The sequence below is a fragment of the Saimiri boliviensis genome, chromosome 18, assembly GCF_048565385.1.
Source record: "Saimiri boliviensis isolate mSaiBol1 chromosome 18, mSaiBol1.pri, whole genome shotgun sequence".
Lineage (NCBI taxonomy): Eukaryota > Metazoa > Chordata > Mammalia > Primates > Cebidae > Saimiri > Saimiri boliviensis.
Genome location: NC_133466.1, coordinates 7,138,182 through 7,162,153, shown reverse-complemented (window position 1 = coordinate 7,162,153; position 23,972 = coordinate 7,138,182). Strand labels below are relative to the sequence as shown.

General features: G+C 45.8%; 1 protein-coding gene across 2 annotated transcripts; it reads left to right on the top strand.

Annotated features, from left to right (window-relative positions):
- The first annotated feature begins 3,244 nt into the window (after window positions 1–3,244).
- On the top strand, window positions 3,245–22,531 carry ETS2 (ETS proto-oncogene 2, transcription factor). Of its 2 annotated transcripts, none has more exons than XM_010338265.3 (10): window positions 3,245–3,540; window positions 7,601–7,672; window positions 10,593–10,704; window positions 11,881–12,000; window positions 12,376–12,576; window positions 14,386–14,469; window positions 15,771–15,992; window positions 16,847–17,110; window positions 19,238–19,356; window positions 20,270–22,531. In XM_010338265.3, exons 2-10 carry the CDS (start codon window positions 7,601–7,603, stop codon window positions 20,483–20,485), a joined length of 1,410 nt encoding a protein of 469 aa, XP_010336567.1. In that variant the 5' UTR covers window positions 3,245–3,540; the 3' UTR covers window positions 20,486–22,531. The 2 variants fall into 2 exon arrangements, with proteins under 2 accessions (XP_010336567.1, XP_010336568.1); XM_010338266.3 differs by lacking the exon at window positions 3,245–3,540 and adding an exon at window positions 3,581–3,669.
- Window positions 22,532–23,972: the final 1,441 nt, after the last annotated feature.

The following is a 23,972-nucleotide window of genomic DNA, read 5'->3' as shown; positions in this document are numbered from 1 at the left end:
AGCTCCACAGCCCCACATCTGCCCAGGATTCTTGGTACCTGAGCCAGCCTGCAAATAGGCAAGGTTGGTCAGATTTGGGAGTGGGGCGAAATGGGGGCTAAGCTTATCAAATCCTTGACCCCAACATATATCAGTGAAATAGCCACCACTGCCAGACATCCCCCCGCTCCCCGAACTGTCCTGTCAGCAGGGCAGATGCAGGCGCCAGCTCACACTTGAGTAGACGATTTCTATCTCTAGGTTCATTCTTCCCTTCTTCCACTCCTCACCAAAGTCTCACTGTGCAAGTGATTTTTACTGAACTGTGCACCTCACTTTTACTTCTTGAGGGCAGGAAAGTGGGCCTTATTCATATTTGTCTTCTCAGCATCTGACTCTGTGTGTGCTAAGTGAATAAATGATGCACCTCAGACCAAATGACGTCTGTTTAACTTGCAACTGGAAACCACCACAAACTGCATGTCAACCATTGATTTGGATTTTAAGGTAAATGCAGACGTGTTTCTAAGGAGATGTTTTTGTGGGTGTTTTTTAAGAGGATGACTTCATAAACTAGCTAATCATTTCTCATAATTATGTCTGGATCCTAAAGAATTCTTTTTTCTGCATTTTACTCTCTAAATATGTCATGTTTGAAACACACATATTCCACTGTAATATCCCTTTTCCGCCTCACTTCTGTGAGCATCCCTCTTTCTTCAGGAGAAAGTGTTAATTAGAATTGCTCTTAAACTCAGTCCGCCTTGGTTAGCGCCTCTGATCACTCCACCCCGTGCACCTTCTGACTTTTCATTTCCTTCCAACACCTTCGACTTTTGATCGCCAAGCACAAGGACTGTACTTTTATCAGGCTTAATTTACTGTAAAGCTCATTGTTCCCTGTGAATCGCACCATAATAGTCAATGAATAATCACAGGCTGCAGCCAGACTGTGTTTTAATTCTGCTGAGTAACTGGGAAGCCAACTAGTATTAAGGACAAAAATGTAAGGAACCCTGATATTGCCGCAGAACCAGGATACGCCATTTTATTATGAGCATGTGACTGCCCACCTGCAGAGGTAGAGAAGCCCCCAGGGCAAGGGGGCTGCTTGGGGAAGCCCCAGGCTCTTCCGAAGGGGAAACAGGGAGGAAGAGGGGCCTGGGTGGGAGGCAGGAGCTTAGGCCTAAGATGACTCCAGCACACAGGCCCAGCTTCCTCTTCCAGCGGCCTCCCCACCCTCTCAGCTCTGCCATTTGGTCTTCCGGCCAGGATCATCTTCCCAAGGCTTTCACACATTTACACTCGAGAGGGGAGGGATGATTTTGTGCGTGTGTGTATGACAGTTTTTTTCAAAAAGTTTTTATAAAATCCTGTCTGAGGGGAGCTGGGGAAAAGATTCTTAACAGCTAGATCATTTTGAGTCTTTCTCTACCATGTACTCAACACTTGAATAAATTCTGCAGATTTGGTTCTATGTCATTCACCACAGTCTTAACAACATAGGTTCCATAATCATCCCTTTGTCTGTAGAGGAGGCCCACAGTTAGTGAGCAGAGCAGGGCTCTGCTGTCAAGAACCGGTGGTCTTCAAACTCCTGTGCTCCTCTTTGGATATCTTTCTGTTCATACAGATTGGAAACAGCCCAGCATGAGCAAAGCACCACCTTCCAGCACCCAGCCTGGGCCAGCCCTGCAAAGAGGAAGGATGTCTTTACTCAGGGAGCCCTGGAGCACCTGGCACTGAGCACCCATGAACACGAGGGCGGGCGCAATGGGACAAGGCAGTCTGTTGGGGGCAAGAGAGCTTTGTGGAGCAGCTATCTACACCCAGCTTCTTGGGGCTACGCAAGTAGCCTGAGGGAGAAAGATCCTATATTAGCTCAAACTGCAGCCCAGATGAATCAGTATTTTCTGCTATGGTTTTTAAAAAAATAGTAACATACTCTTCATGTCTCCATGGTAACTTACTATGAATCTGTACTCCATTTATGGAACTCTTTCTTGACCTATCTGTGCTCTCTAATCTGGGCCTGCATTGACACTGAGAAGCCATCAGAATCCATTCAATCTCCAAGAAATATCACTTCCCCTATACCTGACTGTTTCAGCGGTATAGATTCTGGCTGTGACTCACGCCATGGTGATACCTGGAGACCTTCGGGTACCCAGAAACGTTAAGGTGCACGAATATCTCAATTACAGGATAACTCCAGTTCCAGAGTCGCCATGGAAACCGGGAACCCTGAGTCACAGAGAAGCTGAGCCCTTCCTCTCCCTTACCGGTGCCGCAGTCCTTGAGATAGATGAGCAGCTTTCAGCCCCGTGGCTTTGCCTAAACTGGGCTTTCCTATTTCATCCACAACTTTAGGAATCTAAACTTTCCTGCAAAATACTGAGCATGTGACCTGAGTCTAAACAGCCATGGACTCGAGCACCTTCTGATAAAAACGGAAACCACAGTGTGGAGGGAGTTTTCGACTGCGGATTTGGGAGTCAGATAAACTCTGGCTTCCACCGCGAATTTCTCGCGGATCTGACCTGGCAGGTTATTCATCCTAAGGTCCAGTTCCCACCTGTATAAAGTAGGAGCCATAAGGCCTCCGAGAGTGACAATGATGAAATGATGGTGTGCGTGTAGTGCCCAGCCCAGTGGGAAGCGCGGCCAAGGCTGGTCACTATCTGGGCACCGCTCAGCTCCAGAGGGCGCCACTCCCGCGGAGTCTGTGGGATCGGGGCTTCCCGGGAGCGGCGCGGATCAGCACCACGACTCGGGGACACAGCCGGGGCCCGGGGTCTACAGGCAGCGCCTCATTATTGAGAGCCTTTGTGTGATAAAATGATCCTTCGTCATAAGCCCATTTGGAGGTTCAAGAAGGGGTCGGCTCAACCCCGGGGCCTCACTACCCAAGCCCGGCTGCCCTCGGCGCCACCAGCACCACTGCTCGGTCGCTGTGGAATTCCAAAGGCAGGTTTGGCGTGAGGGCCTCGGCCCCGGAGAGAACCCGAGCGCTCCACGGAAAGTCTCCGCCCGGCTCCCAGGACGCACACTCGCGCGCACGTGGGGCCGAGGCCCGGGTCCCCAGGACCCAGGGCCAGCAGGCGAGGGACCCAGCCGAGTGACAGCAGGCGGCGAAGGGAGGGCTGGACCGGAAGGAGCCAGCGCCGCCTCCGCCCTCGTGCGCTCGCTCTCCTCCCCCTCCGCTCCCCACCCCTCCTGCCGCCCCTTCCCTCTCCTCCCGCTTCTCCCCACGCTGCCGGCCTCCCTTCCCCTCCTCCTCTCTCTCCTCCCCTTCCCTCCCCACGCTCTCCTCCCCTCCCTCCTCCCCTCCCCTCGGCCGTCCCTCCTCCCTCCGCCCCCCGCTCCTGAAGAGCGCGCCGCGTGGGGGACGGGCCGGTTACTTCCTCCAGCGACTGACGAGCGCCGTGTCGCTCCTCCAGCCCCGAGCTCCCGGATCGTCTCCGGCCCGCGCCCTCGCCCTCGCCCGGCGCACACCCAGCAGCCGCGGGCCCAGAGCAGCCACCGCCCCAACCGCGCGCCAGCACTGCCCGCAGCGGCGTGGTAAGAGCGGGGGCCGCGGAGAGCAAAACTCGGGGCGCCGCTCCAGTCCCAGGGACGGTCACCCGCGGCCCGGTCGGTGGGCGCGGGGGCCACCGACGTGCAGATCGCGGGACGCCTCCGGGGCTCCAGGTGGGGGTGTCGACTGCTCCGAGGACTCCAGGGTCGCGCGTCCGAGTTCCGCGCCGGCTCGTTTTCCCGTTGCGGAGTGGCCTCCGGGGCTGGCGGGGTCGGTCGAGGTCCCCGCGCGCTAGGGCCGACGTCCGCGGGGTCGCCGAGCCGCAGACGCGGCCGGGGCTCGCCGGCTTGTTTAGCTCGCTTTTGTTTTGAAAAGGAAACGCGGACCTGGTGGGGGGTCCTGCGCAGTGGGCGTCCCGGCGAATGTGGTGTCGCGAACGGGGTTAGGGCACAGGAGAGAGTGTCCGAGGTGGCCCGGCGCCCCGGCTTTGAGGGTGACTTCCTGGAGCGGCGCCGGGCCCGGAGGATCTGGGGCGCCTAAGACACCTGGAGGCCGCGGCACCGCGGGAAGCTCCGGAGCGCAGGGTACCAGGGTCACCCGCTCGGCCGCGTCCAGGACCCGGGCTGGGGGCCGCTCGGTCCTGCGAGGAGGGCGTGGGGAACCTGTCGGAAGTGGGATCTGGTTGCGCTGGGCTGCTTTTATTTTCTCGTTCGTACAGCATTTGAATGAAGGGGTAACTGCTTGTGTGTGTTTGGGTTGCGCGTGTGTTAGCCTGTTTTGCTTTTTAGCGCAGGAGACCTTTTATGTTAACCTGTACCCAATTTCAGGGTAGCCTAAAATAGTAGTTGACCCGCCAGTTATTTAGAAAGTAAAGAAATGAGCAGTCCCCTGTGGAGATAAGAGTAATTTATTTTAATTAGTAAGAGATTATGTTTGTTCTATACAATGGAAGCGCCTATGCGTTATCAGTCTGCCCACACCACCTCCAATCAGGGAGATAAATCTCCACGTTAAGCTTTATTAAAATTCTGAGTAATAACGCAGTACAGTAAATGTTAGCACCGACCATCCCCAGGGAAATGTTCAGATACTCATTTCTGGGATTAGTCATTCATGCTCTCTAAACTGATCGCTTTCAAAGCGAAAAAAGCAAACTACCTTCAAATGTGTGTTACAAGGTTGTGGTGTTTCTTTTTTTGTTTTCAAATTTATCTAAATGATCTTAGAGATGTGGTTACTTGTTCGTTCCAATGAGGGTACTGTTGTCAGGCAAATCCTCCTTGCTTTAAAATTTAACCATTCTCAGCTGTTACGCTTCTGCCCTTTTTTCCTTCTTTTTTTTTTGTATTTGGTTCAAAAACAGTGATCCATCAGCAACACCAAACTTGCAATTGATTTATGTGGAAAAACTTGGCTTGTCTGCCACCTAACAATCACTGTTGAGTAAAATAAGCAAGCTTAAATTTGATTAGTTGTGTGTCTGCCTGAAACCATTTAGTAGAGCACTTTAATTCTGCATGGTTTTTACAAAACTCATTAAAAGCTGGACAACAAAAGAATTCTATTCTGTAGCTAGTAATTACAGCTCTTTATGTGGGAGTGGTAGGCTGGTATTTGTACACAAAAGCGGGGCAGAGCTTTTCCACTGCCTTCCACATTCATTCTGTGTCCATCTCAGAGAAGCTGAAAAACAGAATCAAGTCAGCAAGCAGTCTGCAAGCCTAAGGAAGAAAAAGAGCTGACCCATCCCACTCTGGATGGATAATTGGCAACACTCAAGATGTCTAATTTTGGCCTTCTGTTTGAGGCTTGTTTATTTCTTTAATCAACAGGTACCAGGGCGTATTTCATGTGGATAGATGACATAAAGCTCTAGAGGAAGGAGCATTTCACATTGAAAGGAGTAGTGAGAAGAGCCTGGTCTGATAATATCAGGGTGGAGTGGGAAGGGTCCATTCCTCATCATTCATGTTCTCTGGGCATGCAGAACTGTGTGGAGGACTCAGGATTGAGGACCACACTCAAATGAGGCTTGATCTCCACTTTGTCCTGTGGTGGCCCCATGGTGGCTGTGTGGTTCCTAGGCAGGTTGTCCATGTTGCTGGGTCTCTGTTGCTTCACTGCATGACGTCTGCCTCTCAGGGATGCAGGAAGATTCCATTAGGTTGGAGTGGGTGGTCCCCCAGCACGGGGCTTAGCCCTTAGTGACTAGGCATTCTGGCAATGGCAGCCATCTAGGAGTGAATATTGATTGTTGAGTGATTGTGAGTGACATAATCTGCCAAGTGGAGATTCTGAGTAAATTCGGCCACTTTGGATCCAAGACTGCTGCCCCTTTCAGTCATTTATTGCCAGTGCTGGCCAGCCTTTGTTGACTACGGTGATCATTACCTGCACTAGGAGGGTTTTAACAGAGTTTTCTGATGCCTCTGGCCTCACCTGCTGCCTTTTACCCAAAAGGGGTGGGTGGGTGGGTGTGTGTGTGTGTGTGTGTATTGGATGTGTGCTGGGTGGTGGGGGTGTGTGTGTGTTGGGTATGTGTTGGGTGGCAGGGTTCTTCTTGGCAGGTGTGGTTTAGCCATAATGTTGATCATAAAGAGAAAACAAGAAAACAAATGCAAATTAAATAGTTCTGTGAGAATATGTTATTTCACCACCTCCAGTAAGTTGAGTGTTGTCTTAATTACTTTTAAGTTCTTGGTTGCAAACAGGTGAGAGCACTGCGTGGAAGCCATGGAGCTGGGCTTGGAGCTTTGCTACCAGCCTTCAGTTCCATAGCCCTGAACCTCGTAGGGCAAGCAACTGCCCTAGAGATGAAGGCCACTCATCGGTGCTAACCCAAGGTCTTTGAAAATGAGTTTTAGTTACTCTATTATCTAAGTATCTTATTGATATGTAACTTACCTCTCTTACTGATAAGTATCAATAAGAAAGATACTTAGATAATACTCTATTATAGTGATTGTTGAGTGAATGTGAGTGACATAATCCACCAAGTGGAGATTCTGAGTAATCGTTCGATCGGGTAAGATCCGTATCAATAGATTTCTATTGATCTGTAACTTACCTGGCTGAACAATTGCATTTTAGAACCCCAAATAAGTTTTCAGTCCATTATGGCATTATCCAGTTACAAGCCTCATTGTAGTAGCCATGTTAAAAATCGTAAAAATTGAAATTGATTTCAACGTATTTCAAATTAACCTAATATATTCAAAATATTATATAAGTATAAAAATTATTGAGCTTTTCACTTTTTTCCACTAAGTCCTTGAGAGCTAGTGTGTATGTGTGCATTCCTACTAGCCACTGGTTGAGAGCTCTGTAACCATAGCAAGTGGCTACCACGTTGCTTAGCCCAGGCCTGGTAGAAGATTAAGACTCACTCAGAGGAAGTAAGGCAGCTCTGCGCTTGGAATTACTTCCTCTTGAAGAAATGCACAGCCAAGCAACACGAAAAGCAGATATATTTTGAGCTCCGTATTCAAAGCAGGAAGATCTGGGACCCTGTAAGGGGGTTTGGTGTTCAGTTCTCTCTTTGATTCCTTCCCTGGCTCTGTGTTTTTTCACAGCCTGGAGAGGGGAAGGGAAGAGAGAGGGCTTCCGTTCAGAGTGTTTTCCTGCCTCTGGAAGATGACCCCCTGCAGCTGCCCTGAAACTCTCAGGTTGAGCTGATTATGTCCAGAGCAGACAGGAGGCGGCCCACTGCCATGCCATACCCACCCAACTGCCCACCTAAGCTGACCATGGAAATGCCAAGGAAAAGCCTGACTCAGGCCCTCTTGCCCTGCTAACCCAGCCAGGAGGCTCTGACAGGCCAGCCAGCCAGTGACTTTTTTTTTGTGCACATCTAAGTGGAATTCAGCGGAGAATCAGCATTATTATTCAATCACCTAAACAGCATATCCCCTTGTTATACTGAAGAAAGGCTTTCCTCTTGAGACCCCTGGGAGGACAGCTATTTAAATAAGAATTCCCTGCACTCACTTTTGAATTACCTGTTAGCTGTAGAACTCAGCTATAACCTAGTCTTGATGCCACCAATGATGAGTTCTTAGTGTACTTCCTTGCCTCTTTGACGCTTTCTTTTTCTTCTTCTTTAAGATGAATGATTTCGGAATCAAGAATATGGACCAGGTAGCCCCTGTGGCTAACAGTTACAGAGGGACACTCAAGGTGAGTGAGCAAGTCTTAATTTTTTTTTTTTTTTTAAATGGAAACCTTGATCACTAAGAGGAAAGAAAAAAATGGACTGGGTCCCAGAAAACTGGTTGTAGTCCTAGCTTTTTAATTTATTGGCCATATGACTATAAACTATTTGCTTACTTGCTCTGGGCCTTGGTTTTCTGGTCTGCAGAATGGGTATCTTGATCATGTTGTACTTGTTCTTCACGATATGAAACCAAAGGTCTTTATGGTTTATTTTCTGAGGCTCCTTCCAGGTGAAAATCCTATGACTCCCAATAAAACAGCTGGAGAGGCTGGCTCTAATGCCTTTTCTGTCTACCAAGGAGTTTCCTTGGATGACGGGAAGCTGTTTAAGAACTGAAATGAGAGAGAAGAGGCAGACAGACCCAAGTGCTGCCGCTCTTATCAGAAACAGCAGCATTTCTGTGGTTGTAGGTAGCCTGTTACTGGTGCAGAGAACAAGCAGGCCTGCCTATGTTAAACCAAAAACCAGATGAGAAATGAAAGCGCCCCCTCTGCTGCATAAACATTTTATGTAGTTTCTATCATCATTCCTTTTGGGAACATTCTTTAGTAACACAAACTGGCAATTTCCCACTTGCCTTTTCCAAATATGACAGCAAGATTTGATTGTTTTCGGCATTATGTAGTAAACATGTTTCAGAAACATGATTTTAAAATTGGCCTCCACAAAGCTTAGCGTCTTGCATAATAATGATGTACGTCTGTGGCATATCACATTTTCCTTTGTATATCATTATTGAGGTTATTTGTCTGATGTGACCCAAAGAGCCAAAACTCAGCACAGTCCTTTCTGGAGTATTATTCTAAAGGTCATCAGACTTCAGCCTAGTGAGTTTGTTTGTTTGATTTGGCCAGACATTTTAAGCATGGCAGAAGTGGTACAAGAAGTCATGTTATTAAGTTGAAACCACACCTATACCCCTAAGAAATATCCTTCTATGAATTCAAATAATCTGATGATGCTCATGCGGTTTCTGGATATGGAAAATAAGCAGTCATTGCTGAAATTGATGTGTTGAAATAGGAAGCACAGATTTGTATTGTCTTTTGGCTTCCTGGCTTCAAAAAAAAAAAAAAGAATTTACAGTCAGGAAAGGCATTTCTTAGTCGCCTGGGCAATGCTTGTGGGAACTTTAAAAGTTTATTGGAGGTTTCACCAAAGTTAGCTCTGTTCTAAAGTAGTTTATAAATCCAGATGAGTAATTTGCACATGCCTGATTGATTGGTTTTCCTTATAGATCTCAGGCAGTTGGTCAACATTGACTTGGATTTTTTTTTGTGCTGGCTCCAGCCTCTGCCTGCCCTCTTTTGTAATGCGTCATTCATTGTTGCATTTCTAAAAAGAAACCGTGTAACCGATTTTATTTGTAAATGTGTTACACATTTTCTTATTGATGACTCAACAGATGGGTCATTGTATTACACATAGCATGAGATTTCCAGCTTCTGTTGGAAAAAATATAGTCTTTCTTCACATTTTCCTCAACATTTTGGGCAATTATGAATCAAGACATTATCTGTTACTTACAAACAAGTCTTACATTAAAAGCTGTTTCTTTCATAAATATTAAGTAAGATGATCAGAAATTGATGTAGCGTAAGGTTTTATCTTTCTGTGTTTGTCTCTCCTCTTCTGCAGATAGTTTACTTTAACTTTAAACCTATTTCCTTTGGAAATCTTTCTTCTTAGTAGGTGATTTGAGTTTTGTTTGTTTCCTTTTTGTTTTTTCGTTTTTTGGTTTTAAGCAACAGGGTCCCTCTGTGCTGCCCAGGCTAGAGTGCAGTGACTTGATCATAGCTTACTGCAACCTTGAACTCCTGGGCTCAAGTGATCCTCTGGCCTCAACCTTCTAAAGCATTGGCAGTTATAGGAATAAGCCACCCCACATGGCCTCGGAGGCGGGGAGGGGTTTCTTTTTTAAGACAATTTACTTTTTATAAAAAGAAACGTAAAGGAATTTTGTCATGTATTCTGTTTTCCAAACCTCTGAAATTGATGTGGAAAAGCATCTCTAGTTTCAATTAAATAGTTTCATGGCAAACATTTCAAAATAAACGCTTCCCAAGATAAAGAAGTTTATTTCATTGTTTGACTTTCTGTTTTTATCCAGTCATTTGCCTTTTGTTTTAACTGCACTGTACTCAGACAGCCTTGTCAAGGGTCACTTTTCTTATACACACAGCCTAATTAAATTTTTCTCCATGTAACAGGAGGGTCAGGTGCTGGGTAGAGAGGTCTCTGAGGCTCCTCTTGACACCACTGTAAGATTCTGTTATTTTTAGATTTGTGTATTTAATATATTACTTAAGTGGATTAGGCCACTAAAATAAATTTCCAGTCACTCTAACTCTGTGAGATTACTTAAGTAAATCCATAGTAGCTGGGCACCGTGGCTCATGCCTGTAATCCCAGCACTTTGGGAGGCCAAGGCAGGTGGATTACACAAGGTCAGGAGTTCGAGATCAGTCTGGCCAACACAGTGAAACCCTATCTCTACTAAAAATACGAAAATTAGCCAGGCATGGTGGTGGGCGCCTGTAGTCCTGCTACTCGAGAGGCTGAGGCAGAAGAATCACTTGAACCTGGGAGGTAGAGGTTGCAGTGAGCCGAGATTGCAACACTGCACTCTGGCCTGAGTGACGGAGTGAGACTCCATCTCAAAATAATAATAATTATAATACACAGTAAAATAAAACGATTTCAGTCACTTTGATCATTTTGTAAATCTGCCTTGAGGACTGACTGGTTGATTCCATGTTTGCTTCAGAATTGCCAGTTTAATCAGGGAATATTGGTAGGATTGCCCGTGGACCACTTTTACAATAGGTAATGAAATCAGTTTTAGTATTCTGTTTCCATTTTCGTTTCCATCTGTTTCTGCAGCGCCAGCCAGCCTTTGACACCTTTGATGGGTCCCTGTTTGCTGTTTTCCCTTCTCTCAGTGAAGAGCAAACACTGCAAGAAGTGCCAACAGGCTTGGATTCAATTTCTCATGGTAATTTCTTCCTCAAACTTGACAAACGGCGTGATTTTCCCGAGTAGTTCCGTTAATAAAGAGATGGCAGTTCCTAAGTGAGGAATGTTGGCGTCTGGAATCTTCGGTAGGAATATCCAGGAGTTCTGGACCTGGGATAAAGCAGGCTTTCATTTGTATAAACCTGGTGATTCTGATGTGGATTCTGATATCTTGACTGCCAGACGCCCTCCAGTGAGCCACTGTTTGGAAACTGCGGGGGCGCGGAGAGTGGGGAGAACCCCTGATCTGTCCCTTGTGGATAATTTCAACATGAGCAGGCAGGTCCTCCTCTCCCTGCTCTGCTCTGAAAACAAGCAGAAGAGTGGACATTAAAACACGCCCAACCTTGTAATTTGAGGTTTGCATCATGAGTTAAGTCGTCTCCCCTGCCCTGAGTTTTGGGGCAACAAATTGTTCTTTGTCATCTTTTTCCATCTGTATTGATTTCTGTAGTTCTTCGTGTCACTGTTTATTCTTTTTAAAGGAATAGCACATCAGATAATGTCTGTGCAATGACTGTGACAGAGTTATTAGTTGGAAACATGCCAGAAATAACTGTGTCCTATGAAGTAGGTGCTGAGAATACAGGCCAGAAAATTAATTAAAATGCATACACTGGCGTAAGCATAACATTGCATGGCAGCCATTTATCATTCTTGAAATTGCTGAGGGTGTCTGGAGAAGAGTGTTTTCCAGTAAAAATGGAAGGTGTGGTTTCATTACCTTGCTAAGTGCAGCACGTTTCCATCACGCGCGCTTCTCAGCTATGTGCATAGTTTAACGGAAGCAACTTCCAAATGATAAAGTCCCTTCAGCCATTTGACCAGAACGCACGCAATTCCTTTCCTTGCCTACAGTTTAAAAATAGACTTAGATAGCCGTTTTCCCTATGCACAGCTGCTTTGTGACGCTTTGCAAAACAGAATAAAATTTGAGTTTTATTTTAGATTTTTTTCATAAGTGTAGTTCTGAGACCTACGTTTTCTCAATTGTAGTCAGAAAAGTTTTTTGTTAATAGTTACCCTGTTTTAAGGAATCACGCCGAAGTTTGAGATCAAAATTGTTCTTTTCCAAAAACTAAGATGTCTCCCCTAAATCTCCACCTGATATCACCCACTTGAAGTACTCATGTCCCCTTGTGGGGGTTTCTTCCAGACTCGGCCAACTGTGAATTGCCTTTGTTAACCCCATGCAGCAAGGCTGTGATGAGTCAAGCCTTAAAAGCTACCTTCAGTGGCTTCAAAAAGGAACAGCGGCGCCTCGGCATTCCAAAGAGTAAGTTCGGCTTTCCTGAGCCTGCGCTGGGGAGAACAGACCTGGGTGTGGCTGAGGATCTTGACTTGTTTTGTAAGCTTTTGCCTGAGGTATTCCGCAAAAAGTAGCATAGATGTCGTTGACCTGAGCCAGTTTCTGTTTCACCCCAGTCAACCGAACCCTTGATCCGTAACTCACTAAATTTATAGTAGAAGGAACCGTTGCTGGTGTCTTGGAGTTTGCCTGGGCTGTGTCAGAATGGTGACAGGTGTCATAATGGTGTCGTGCTCATTGTGGGTTCTGGACCTGGCGAATGAATTTGGGATGACAGTGGTCTCACTCCCTTTCCGTTGTTCTCACCTCGTGCGTGTGCCGTCTGTTCTTCTCTCCTGGCAGACCCCTGGCTGTGGAGTGAGCAGCAGGTGTGCCAGTGGCTTCTCTGGGCCACCAACGAGTTCAGTCTGGTGAACGTGAATCTGCAGAGGTTCGGCATGAATGGCCAGATGTTGTGTAACCTTGGCAAGGAACGCTTTCTAGAGCTGGCACCTGACTTTGTGGGTGACATTCTCTGGGAACATCTGGAGCAAATGATCAAAGGTACCAGCTGAATGTCTTGCTTCTCCTTGTCCAGGATGAGCTGTGGCCGGGAAGACTGATTGGGAAAATCACGTGGGTGTTCTTCAACCTTAGGGTTGGCACTTGAAATGACATAGAGTACATTGCCTCAAAGTGCCACTCAAGTGAGTCAGATATGTGACAGTGGTTATAGATTTTCATCCCACTTTATGTGAGTGTGTGTGTGTATATAGCATCAAGTATAGCCCCAAGGCAGTAGCCTTAGTCACTGAATTGTTCACTATTGCTGGGCTGTATTCGTCACGGGAGTCCATGTTGACTCATATGTAGGACAGCAAGAATTCTCACGTCTTGTGAGCTCACCTTACAGAGCTGAAAGATATGGCAGCCTTAATGAAAGGAAGCCTTTACTTGCATAAACCCTGTGAATTCTGTTGTAAACTTTCCTACATCCAAATGGAACATATTTTGGATGTTGAGGATTGGGGAGGAGGTTTGTTTTTAAACAAGTAAGAAATTGATATTTATTTACATGCTATTGTATTGTACAGAAACTGGCCATTGATCAGTAGAAATCTCACCAAATACAGAGAAAGTCTTGATTCAAAACTTAAAATACCAATGTTTAAAACACGTTGAGTTAAAAAATAAAAAAGGCCGGGCCTGGTGCCTCACACCTTTAATCCTAGCACTTTGGAAGGCCAAGGTGGGTGAATCGCTTAAGCATGGTCAAGGTGGTGAAACCCTGTCTCTACTAAAAATACAAAAAAAATAATAATATTAGCTGGGCATGGTAGCACACACCTATAATCCCAGATACTCGGGAGGAGGCAATAGAGAATTCGTTGAACCCGGGAGGCAGAGGGTTGCAGTGAGTCGAGATCACACCACTGCACTCCAACCTGCGTGAGAGAGTTAGACTCTGTCTCAAAAGAAAAAAAAAATACAGTGGCGATTATTTAAGTTAAAATATATATATAAGAAAGTAAGCATGTTTATAGAATTCAGGGAAATAGTCCTCACCCTACTGATTTCAAACACACTGAATTTCAACATCAACTGTAGACTCGGAATCTCAAAAACACCTAGGATTCAACAGCTACGTTTTTTTAGTTACGGCTTCTGAGGGCCAGGGAAACTCATTTTTAAAGACCCTCATTTTTTCTGAGCGTGAACAGGGCTTTTCTAACAAGTTTCTGGTGATCTGTTTATTAGCAAATTGGGCCTGTTTTGCCATTCCTAGGGCCTGTAAGTTTGTGTGTGTCTGGGTTTCTGGGTGCATGTGTGCTTCATCATATATTCATAGTAAGCAGCATACACAGTGCACAAACCTTTTTTCTTTCAAAGTGCTTGGACACATGTGTTCTCCGTTCTAGACTCCCACAGTCCTGGAGGCCTCCCACACCCTGGGGAAGCTTGCAAGTTTGGAAGCGGTGGAACTGTAAGCTTCCCGGGGGCAGACACCATCCATTTTATTAATTTCCTCTATGCAGCCTCTGGTACAGATGGCATTTCATAAATACTTCACTGTTTCTTGAATGCATGAATGAATTCAATACACCATCTGGACCTTTTGCGATAGAAAATTTAACACTGCCAATGACATCATTCATTTTGGAAAATTTATTTTAGTAATTAGAAAGATGAGTTGCTTTCTCTCGTGTTTTGAAAAAGACTTGCAGTGACATGGAGCACCATGAGATTAAATGTGAAGCACTCAATGCATTTCATCATTCTAAAATTATCACCAAATAGGAATTCAGAAAGTAAGTCTGTTCTTGTGTAGTTTTCACCTACCTCTGCGTCTTATGTCTCCTGTGTCTTTTTCAGAAAACCAGGAAAAGACAGAAGATCAATATGAAGAAAATTCCCACCTTACCTCAGTTCCTCACTGGATTAACAGCAATACATTAGGTCAGTTCGATTGATTCTGCTGTTAAGAATTTGGTCTTCAGTCTTCCTAGAAGACTTGGGCTGTCTCTATTATAGGATCCTAAGGGGCCATCTAGACCTGTGTGTCTCTTACAGTGCCACACGTGGGTGTTGAGCTGAGCTGTTGAAATGTGACTGGTCCACACTGAGACGTGTAGGAAGAATATAGTCATGTACACCAGATGTGGATGTCTTAGTGTGAAACAAAGAATACAGAATGTCTCTGTGATCATTTTTAACACATCGACTGCATATTGAAATGATAATTGCCCTGTGAAGTCAAGTAAAATAAGAAAATTAACTTCACCTGTTTCTTCTTGCTTTTTTAATACGGCCACTAGAACATTCAAAGTTCCTTAAGTGGCTTGCACGATCTTTGCATAGCTCAGCACTGTTAGTGCCAGTCCAGCTGATTCTTAGAGCAAGGGGCAGGGGCAGAATGAAGTGAGCTGATTACCACGGTCGCCACCTGTTGATCTAGTGTAACAAACAAGAGGCGGCAGGCACAGAGAGTGTGTGGAAAGCAGTTTGTAAACTGGCTCTGAACTTGGGAGTTTAAAGAGCTGTCATGGGAGCTGGGTGGTTTCTTCTGGTTGCTGGTACTTGGGAGGTCTGGCCAGGCCGGTGTGGGAGGCCTCCTCGGAACAGCAGGCTTGGGTGGTGTTGGTCCAGCCTAGTGTCTTCTCTGGCCCCAGCTCCACCTTTCAGACCCGGTGAAACCCACCTCTCTGCCCTACTGGGGGCTTCCTGCTCAGGAGGTCTTTCTGAATGTGGCACAGTGGGACACCTGCCTGCCTGAGCCTGAATCAGAGTCAGAGAGCTTCCTTCCCTCTCCAGAAAATGAATTATTCTGCAGTGAACAGAGACAGGAGGAGCGTGATGAAGGAGCAGAAAGCAGTGTGGGCGGTGTCTCAGCACACAGGGTTCACGGCCTGGTTCTGCTCCTTATGAATCACACAGTGCATGACACATCACTTGGTTCTCTGAGCCTTACTCTCCTCAGAAACTAAAAGAGCCAGTGAGCCCTGTCTTCCCGAGGGTGCCATGAAAACACTAGTGTTGTGGAAATAGGAACATTGATCCTGCCTGCAGAGGCTGCGGTCATTTTGGGAAAGGACTGCTGGCTGAACAGATCAATGGTTTGAGAAGAAGACCCAGGTCTCCACTGAGGTTCTGCGGAGGGCTGCAGTGTGCGGCGTGGTCACCTGTGATTTGCTCTTAGGGGTTAGTTATTATAGTAATCCTGACTTTAAGAGCTCTGCCATCCGATCGTTCTGTTCCAGGTTTTGGCACAGAGCAGGCGCCCTATGGAATGCAGACACAGAATTACCCAAAAGGTGGCCTTCTGGACAGCATGTGTCCATCTTCCACACCCAGTGTACTCAGCTCTGAGCAGGAGTTTCAGATGTTCCCCAAGTCTCGGCTCAGCTCCATCAGCGTTGCCTACTGCTCTGTCAGTCAGGACTTCCCAGGCAGCAGCTTGAGTTTGCTCACCAACAATTCCGGTAAGATTGGAAGCATCTTTCCGCAAGGCTGTTGGTTGGATTCTGAGAACCCCAGAGCTGTCGTGGACCTCTTAATCATTACTTCCTGGGTTCAGCCCTTAGAGAAGGAGGTCAAATTACTGGGCCATATTCTAGGTGGCTTTCCAACAAGCATACCCCTAATATGTTTCAGGTACTGTGGGGATTGAGTAAACAAAACACAGTCCCCGCTCTTACAGCCAGATTTCTCCACACTTTGGGATATTTATGAAGGCGACACAGGAAAGTGGCATTTCTTTTTATGGAGATGTAACATAAAAGCAGTGCACAAATCTCAGGTCATACAGCTCATTGAATTTGTGTACGTGTGTATACCTACGTAATAACCGTCCAGATGGAGACAGACAAGTTTCCAGTAGCCCAGAAGGTGCTTTCGTACCGTTTCCCGTCAATAACATCCCCTCTGCCCAAAAGGAAACCATTCTGACTTTTGTCATCATGAATCGAGGTTTTGATTTTTCTTGAACTTTACAGAGATGGAATCATGCAGAATGTTTTCTTTTGTGTTTGTCTTTTACTCATGATGTCTGGGATTCATCCAGGTTGTTGGATACAGCAGCCATGTGTTCTTTTTCATCACTGTATAGTATTCTATTATAAGAGTGTTATTCACTCTGCTGTTGATGGAAGGTAGGATCTGTGTAGTACAGTTACCCTAAGGAATTGGCACCTGAGTGGAGAGCATTTTGAGTAGTCTGCGTGGCTCTACACCGGAGCTGTACGGTTGTACTGGGAATGGTTGGCGATGCTGTGTGGCTCCCAAGACCAACCGTGTCCCGGTGGAATCAAAGTATGTGCTTGGTTGTCTTTGCCAGGGACGCCCAAAGACCACGTCTCCACCGAGAATGGTGCAGACAGCTTCGAGAGTTCAGACTCCCTCCTCCAGTCCTGGAACAGCCAGTCGTCCTTGCTGGATGTGCAGCGGGTGCCTTCCTTTGAGAGCTTCGAAGATGACTGCAGCCAGTCTCTCTGCCTCAATAAGCCAACCATGTCTTTCAAGGATTACATCCAAGAGAGGAGTGACCCGGTGGAGCAAGGCAAACCTGTTATACCTGCAGCCGTGCTGGCTGGCTTCACAGGTGCGTGTGCAGCTCCCGGAGCCTGGCCGCCCAGTCTCCTGGGTCCTGTCCCTTGTTTTCTTTCGAGCCGTAGTACCACGTTCACCGAGGGTGTTTCTAAGCGGGGTGCACTGGCTCTACACTCCATGTTTTCTGCATGGCTTGCTGCTTCTCTGAATTGCAGAAAAGCCACACTTGCAGGAATCTTCGTGTACACAGAGCTCAGTGGAGTGAATGAAAATCGACAGGCCACTCCCTCCACCTGGAACGTTCTGAGGCGTAGTAGGAGCAGGGGACATGGCCTGGGCAGTCTTTAGCCCTGACTCACCCACTCCAAGAATCTCAAAGAATGTAAACTGGCTTAGGGAGGGGCAGCAGAGCCGGCCTCTAATAATATGGGCACTGTTTACCTTTTCTTGCTTCTAAAATCTATCTACTCTTATTTTTGAGGTTTGGGTGAGAGCTATTCTAGGCAGAGGACAAATATTAAAGCTGCTTTTAGAACCAGATATTTCCAGTACTTTCGCGAAAATACTGGGACTTTGTTTTCACTGCTTTGTGTGCCCTTACATGTGTTTTGCTGTTGTTGTTGACCATATGGAGCCACTGTGGACTGAAATCACCTAACTTAAAAAAATCTGATAAGTTAAAATAAGGATACTGAGACAATCATTCTTTTTCTGTCATCTAAAAACAACCAGCCACACAAATGTATTATAAAATACACGGAAAGAGTGTGTGAAAGCTATTATCGTTTTCATTATTGGGAGTTCAGGGCCTGAGAATAATAAACAGCCATAACGTCAGTGTGTTTCATGTTAATAGTACTGTAAGTTTCTGTTTATTGACTGTCAACTCTGGCTAAGTGTCATACAGTCTGTAATCAGTAGGACAGCTTGGCATGGGGGTGGTATGAGGCCATTTTACAGGTGGGGAAATGAGCTCACAAGTAGACCCCTCTCAGTGGTCACAGAGCTCTGGTTCTAGAATGCCTATCCCGTGCTTTCCAGCAAAGATTTATTGAAACAGCCATTGCATTTCTGAGGAAGAGCTAATGGGTAGAAAGAGGCTGGGCTTAGCGTCGCAAGAGCTAGGCTTTTCTCCCCTCTGCTGTGATGGGCATGTGATCCAGGGCAAGGCACCTGGTCTCTGAGCCCCATCTTATCCCTTCTCTTTAGAACAGGACCATACTGGCACTTGCTTTGCAAGGTGGTAGTTCCTTTTTTTTTTTTTTTTTTCTTTTTAAGGCAGAGTCTCTCTCTGTCACCCAGACTGGAGTACAATGGTGCGATGTCAACTCACTGCAACCTCTACCTCCTGGGTTCAAGTGATTCTCCTGCCTCAGCCACCTGAATAGCTGGGATTACAGGTGCATGTCACCACGCCTGGCTGATTTTTGTATTCTTGCTAGAGACAGGGTTTCACCATGTTGGTCAGGCTGGTCTCGAACTCCGCCCACCTTGGCCTCCCAGAGTGCTGGGATTACAGACGTGAGCCACCGTGCCAGGCCCGCAAGGTGGTAGTTCTAAATATCAACCGAGAACAGGTGCATGAGAAGCTCTTGGCGAAGCATGCTTCACCAGGCAGAGGCTGTGAGGCAGTGGATGTGACCCTGCGTGGCGAGTGAGTAAACTGGGCTCACATTAAGCAATGTGCACCTGGTCATTTGGCATAGGATGAGATCCCACGTATGACATGCCTCATTCTGTGATGAAATGCCCTTTCAGCCACCCCCATCTCTGCCCCACTGGGTGTTTCTAGAAATAAACCTTGAAAGTTTTTACATAAGGAACAATTAAACCATATAAGGAATTTTAATGCCAAGAGTTGGTGGCCCTCAACTTTCTTCCAGAAAGAACAAACCCGGCAATCAAGGGGAAGAGCGTCGCATCTAGTGACCTTATTTTTTTTCTAGGAGTAGGCAGTGTGGAGGAGGAAGTCACATTTGATGCCCAGCCCTGTCCCATTAAAGCACTGAGTTCTGTCACCAACACCTTGAGTGCCACCCTTGAGTGTCACATTGGAACACCCCATTCAGAGAGTTGGGTCTGCATTCCTGAATCAGCACGCGCAATTAGGATGGTTAAAGCCTCACTGTGTTTTACATCTATGAAAGGGTATGATCCATCTCCCCCACTCTCCCCGCAGGAAGTGGACCTATTCAGCTGTGGCAGTTTCTCCTGGAGTTGCTATCAGACAAATCCTGCCAGTCATTCATCAGCTGGACTGGAGACGGGTGGGAGTTCAAGCTTGCTGACCCCGACGAGGTACGGCCAGAGCCCTGGGGAGTCGCTGGGCTTGAAAACCTGATTGCATGCTTGGGTTCCAAAATGTAGTTCTCTGGGCACACAGAAAGGTTCACCAGAACCGATGAGAATCTTTCTACATGAGGCATCCTTGACCATTGGGAAAATGGAAGTGGAGTCATTGCTTTGTTGATAAATGTGTACAGTGTTTCCTGGGTATGCTGCATACAAGGCTGTTGCACAGATTTCACTCTCTCACTAGTTGTCTGATCGAGAGGCCCAAGCTGCAAACTGAGGTTCTCTGCGGACCATCTGAAAATGTGTTAGGAAGGCTGCCCTCATCCCCTGGGGGAATAAGCCTCATGTACCCCCAAGCTGGCCTTCCGTCTGCTCCATAACTGAGCCCAGCAGCGTTGGCACCAGCCCTGCAGGGTTAGAACCCTGTCTAAAGGAAAAAATCGAGGGCAGGTGGGATACCAACCCCTCCAGAAAAGCATTAGAGAGAAGCCCTTGGTCTCTGGCACCAAAGAGCATAATCTGTCACCACTCCCACCCGGCCCCCAGTCCCTTGGGAGACAAGCATTGAGGAATAAGTATGTCACATAGCTCAGAATCCCACTCAGCACCTGTTACCTTCAGTAGTTGGAATAAAAGCCTGGAGGGTGGCAGACCTGGCTCTGAACCCTTGGCTCCCAGGAGGTTTTGCTGAACTGGGGACAAGGAGCAGGGACGCAACTCTCAGTGGTTCTCTCCTGCGGGGACACAGTGTCCCTGGCGTATGAACTCAAAGAGATAGATCCTCCTGTGGACCTTATGTAGGTGTCAAGTTCTCTAGGGTGAATGTGCCTCAGAATCATCATCAGGGAGGAATGCCATCCACTTTTTCTTCACTGACAAATTCAGTTTAACTCTTTTCCATCCGTGTTCACCAAAGGTGGCCCGCCGGTGGGGAAAGAGGAAAAATAAGCCCAAGATGAACTACGAGAAGCTGAGCCGAGGCTTACGCTACTATTATGACAAGAACATCATCCACAAGACGTCAGGGAAGCGCTATGTGTACCGCTTCGTGTGCGACCTCCAGAACTTGCTGGGGTTCACGCCCGAGGAGCTGCACGCCATCCTGGGCGTTCAGCCCGACACGGAGGACTGAGGTCGCCGGGACCTCCTGAGCCGGCCCCAGGCTCGTGGACTGAGTGGGAAGTCCATCCTGACCAACTGCTCCGAGGACCCAGGAAAGGCAGGAATGAAAACGCCCGGGAAAGTCGCCAAGAAGCAGTGGCCTTATTGCCTCCCAAACCACGCCTCTTGACCAGGCTGTCTCCCTAGTGACAGCGACGGCACAGCTATGTCTCCTCACAGTGCTTTTAGGTGAAAATGGTCGAGAAAGAGGCACCGGGAAGCCATCCTGGCACCTGGCAGGCTGTGGACGGGATGGTTCTGGCTGTTTGAGACTCTCAAAGGAGCAAGCATGTCACGGACACACACACACACTATTTTTAGATTTTCTTTTGCCTTCTGAAACCAGGAACAGCAAATGCAAAAACTCTTTGAGAGGGGTAGGAGGGTGGGGAGGAAACAACCATGTCATTTCAGAAGTTGGTGTGTATATATTATTATAATCTTATTGTTCTCAAAATCCCCTAACAGTTCTATTTATCAGAAATTGTATATTGTAATTTAAAATAATTATATAACTGTATTTGAAATAAGAATTCAGGCATCCAAGGTTTTATTTCATTCTTCAATAGCACATATGGAATTTTGCAAAGATTTAATCTGCCAAGGGCCGACTAAAAGAACTTGTAAAGTATGTGTTATTTACATTTAATAGACTTACAGGGATGAGGCCTATGGAGGGTAATCCCTGCTTTTTGTGTTTTTTGTTTTTGGGAGTTTTCTTGCCTTGGTTGTCTGGCAAGGACTTTGTACATTTAGGGATTTTTATGAGAAACCTAAATGTTATTATCCGGGGTTATATCTGGCCTCTGCTTTTTCCTTTAATTGTAAAGTCAAAGCTATAAAGCGGTATTTTTCTTGACAAATGGCATATGTTTTCCACTTGTGCATGCCTTTCAGTCAGTTTATACACAAAATAGATTTTATTTTTTAGTTTAACTGCATTTCTCCAACAGCTCACCTCTCCCTGACCAACCAGCTATTTCCCTCCTGCGCTCCACGTTCTTCTGTATGATTAAAATAAGAATACTATTTTTGGAAATATGCAACTCCTTTTCAGAGATCAGGAGGGATTTATGTAGCAGCTATTTTTACTGCAAAAGTAATTCACTGGAAAAAAAAATGTAATTTGTAAGAAAGCTTTATTTTTATCTCAGCTCCATGTAAAGTTAAACTTACTGTACAGAGCTGAAGGTCGGTGGGCAGTGGGGGTCTCAATGAAACCTCTTCAAGGAAGCACGGTTTGTCCCATCTCTGTTCACTTGTGTGTCTCAAACCATCTGAATAGCATGCTGCCCCTTTCTGCTCAGTGCCCACAGCAAGATGGTGTTATTCTTATTTTCTTGGACACAGAATGTTCTGAGGCACAGAGCAGGTACTTAAGATGGGAAAGAGAACGTGTCGAAGCCATTCGTTCGGAGAAATTGTTTTGATCGAGATGGAGACTTTTGTAGTCATTTCAAAAGAGCACCTGAGTCACATGTATTCCTGGCCTTTATAAATGACCTGGTCAAGTTGGTTTCAAAGTCCGACGGGCTTGACTGTTTACTAGCTGTGTGGCCTTGGACCGGTGGCTGACATCTGTAAAGAATCCTCCTGTGATGAAACTGAGGAATCGGGTGGCCTGGCAAGCTGGGAAGAGCAAAGCCAGAGCTGCGACGCCTAAATACCCACAAAAGAACGTTCCCAGTATACTTAAACACAGGATGTTTTTCTCGAGAGGGACATATTTATCACTCGGACATCTGTTTATGATATAAACAGACATGTGACTGGGAACATCTTGCTGCCAAAAGAATGCTAGCCATTGGTTCATTGGATGTGAGGTTGAGCCACGTGAAATTGCCCATATTAGACTGATTTTTATCTACAAAGAAGGAGTTTCATGGGGTTCAACCTAATAGTTACGGAAACTAAAGTCCTTATAAACCATTGGCATGGTAATGAACAGATCTTAAGTATAAAAGTTTTGTAACTGGGCCTTTACTCTCTCAGTAATAAAGTATTTTGTTTATATAAACTCCTCGTGATAGTCATTCTCCACATCCAGCACGCAGGAGGTGGAGTCAGGATGTTAACCCCAGACCCATTCTCTACCCAAAACATTCCATCATCAAGCGGCAAGTCTCTGTGTAACTGGTTTATACGCAAGTGACTTAGAAACCACAACCCAAATTGGAATCAACTCTGAGTCCTTCCTGAAGGAATTCCCAAAAAGTGTCCCTTCAAAGCAAAAAATTCTTTTAAGGAAGTGTTATAATAGAAAGATTCAAATGTCTTTGCCAGAAGCTTGGCAGAGATAACTGAGGAGAGATTCTGGGATGTTTATGTAAAGTGCATTAGAATTTGAGGTTTAAGTACTTTTGGAAGTGAGGCCACACCTCTCTGTCCCCTCAGGGGAGTCTGATACTGGTAAAGTGATGGTGGTCTTAGGACACATGTTTTCATATTTGTTCTCAAGGCTCCTTTACATGCTTCAAAATTAGTGAGTAAGCCAAAAAGCTTATGTAGGTTATATTCATTGGTGTACTAGAGCCCGCTCACTGCATGCTCCTGAGAGCTAACAGCACTTGTCTCTTCCCACCATGGTGCTGCATCAGTAACGGTAGCTTGAGATGGGGCATGATGAGAGTATTTACACCATGGGAATCAGCAGATGCTACAAATCGGCTTTTTCTCCACCGGAGTGCTGATTGTTAAACATTTACCAATAACTCTACTGGTCATTGTCTGTCAGTGATTTCCATATTAGAAATGAAGGTAAATTTTAAAAGAATTCATCTAAAAATAATTTCACTTATTGGTATTAACAGCATTTTTTTCTTACAAAAAGTAATTCCTTTTTAAAAAAAATTAGCATGGCATTGTTTCACGTTTGCACATCTCTTTAATGTCAGGTTTAGTATTAGAGTGGGATTCTTCTGTTTCTGCATTCAGTCTGCTCACATATATTTTGATAGAGTATATGAAGAAAATCTGGCCTAACAGATATGTAATTGAAACAGGGAGGCGCATTTAAGGCTGTTTCAGGCAGGTAATTGTGGATATTCTTTCTTTACTATGCCAAAACTTAACAAAGTATAATTCCTTAGTTGCAGTTCAGGTGTGAAACCATATCAATAAACTTTCCTAAGGTTACATTAAATTTTATTGGTCTACCTTGCACTATGAATGGATCTTTTACCCACGTGTGATTTTTGTAACATCCTGCATTGGTCCTTTAGAAAATGTTGCTTCAGAATGTTAACACATTTCAAAATACAATATTAAACAATTACATAATAACACCATAAATCACATCAGAAAAGTACTGGGAATCAAATCTATCAAACTCATAGTGGTGGATACAGATTTTTTAAAATTCAAATTTTCACTTGAAACCTCAAATTCTATAATCAGCAACAAATATCCCTAAGTTGTTTTTTGGAAGTGACAGGCTCACTTTATTTGTTTTTAAGGAA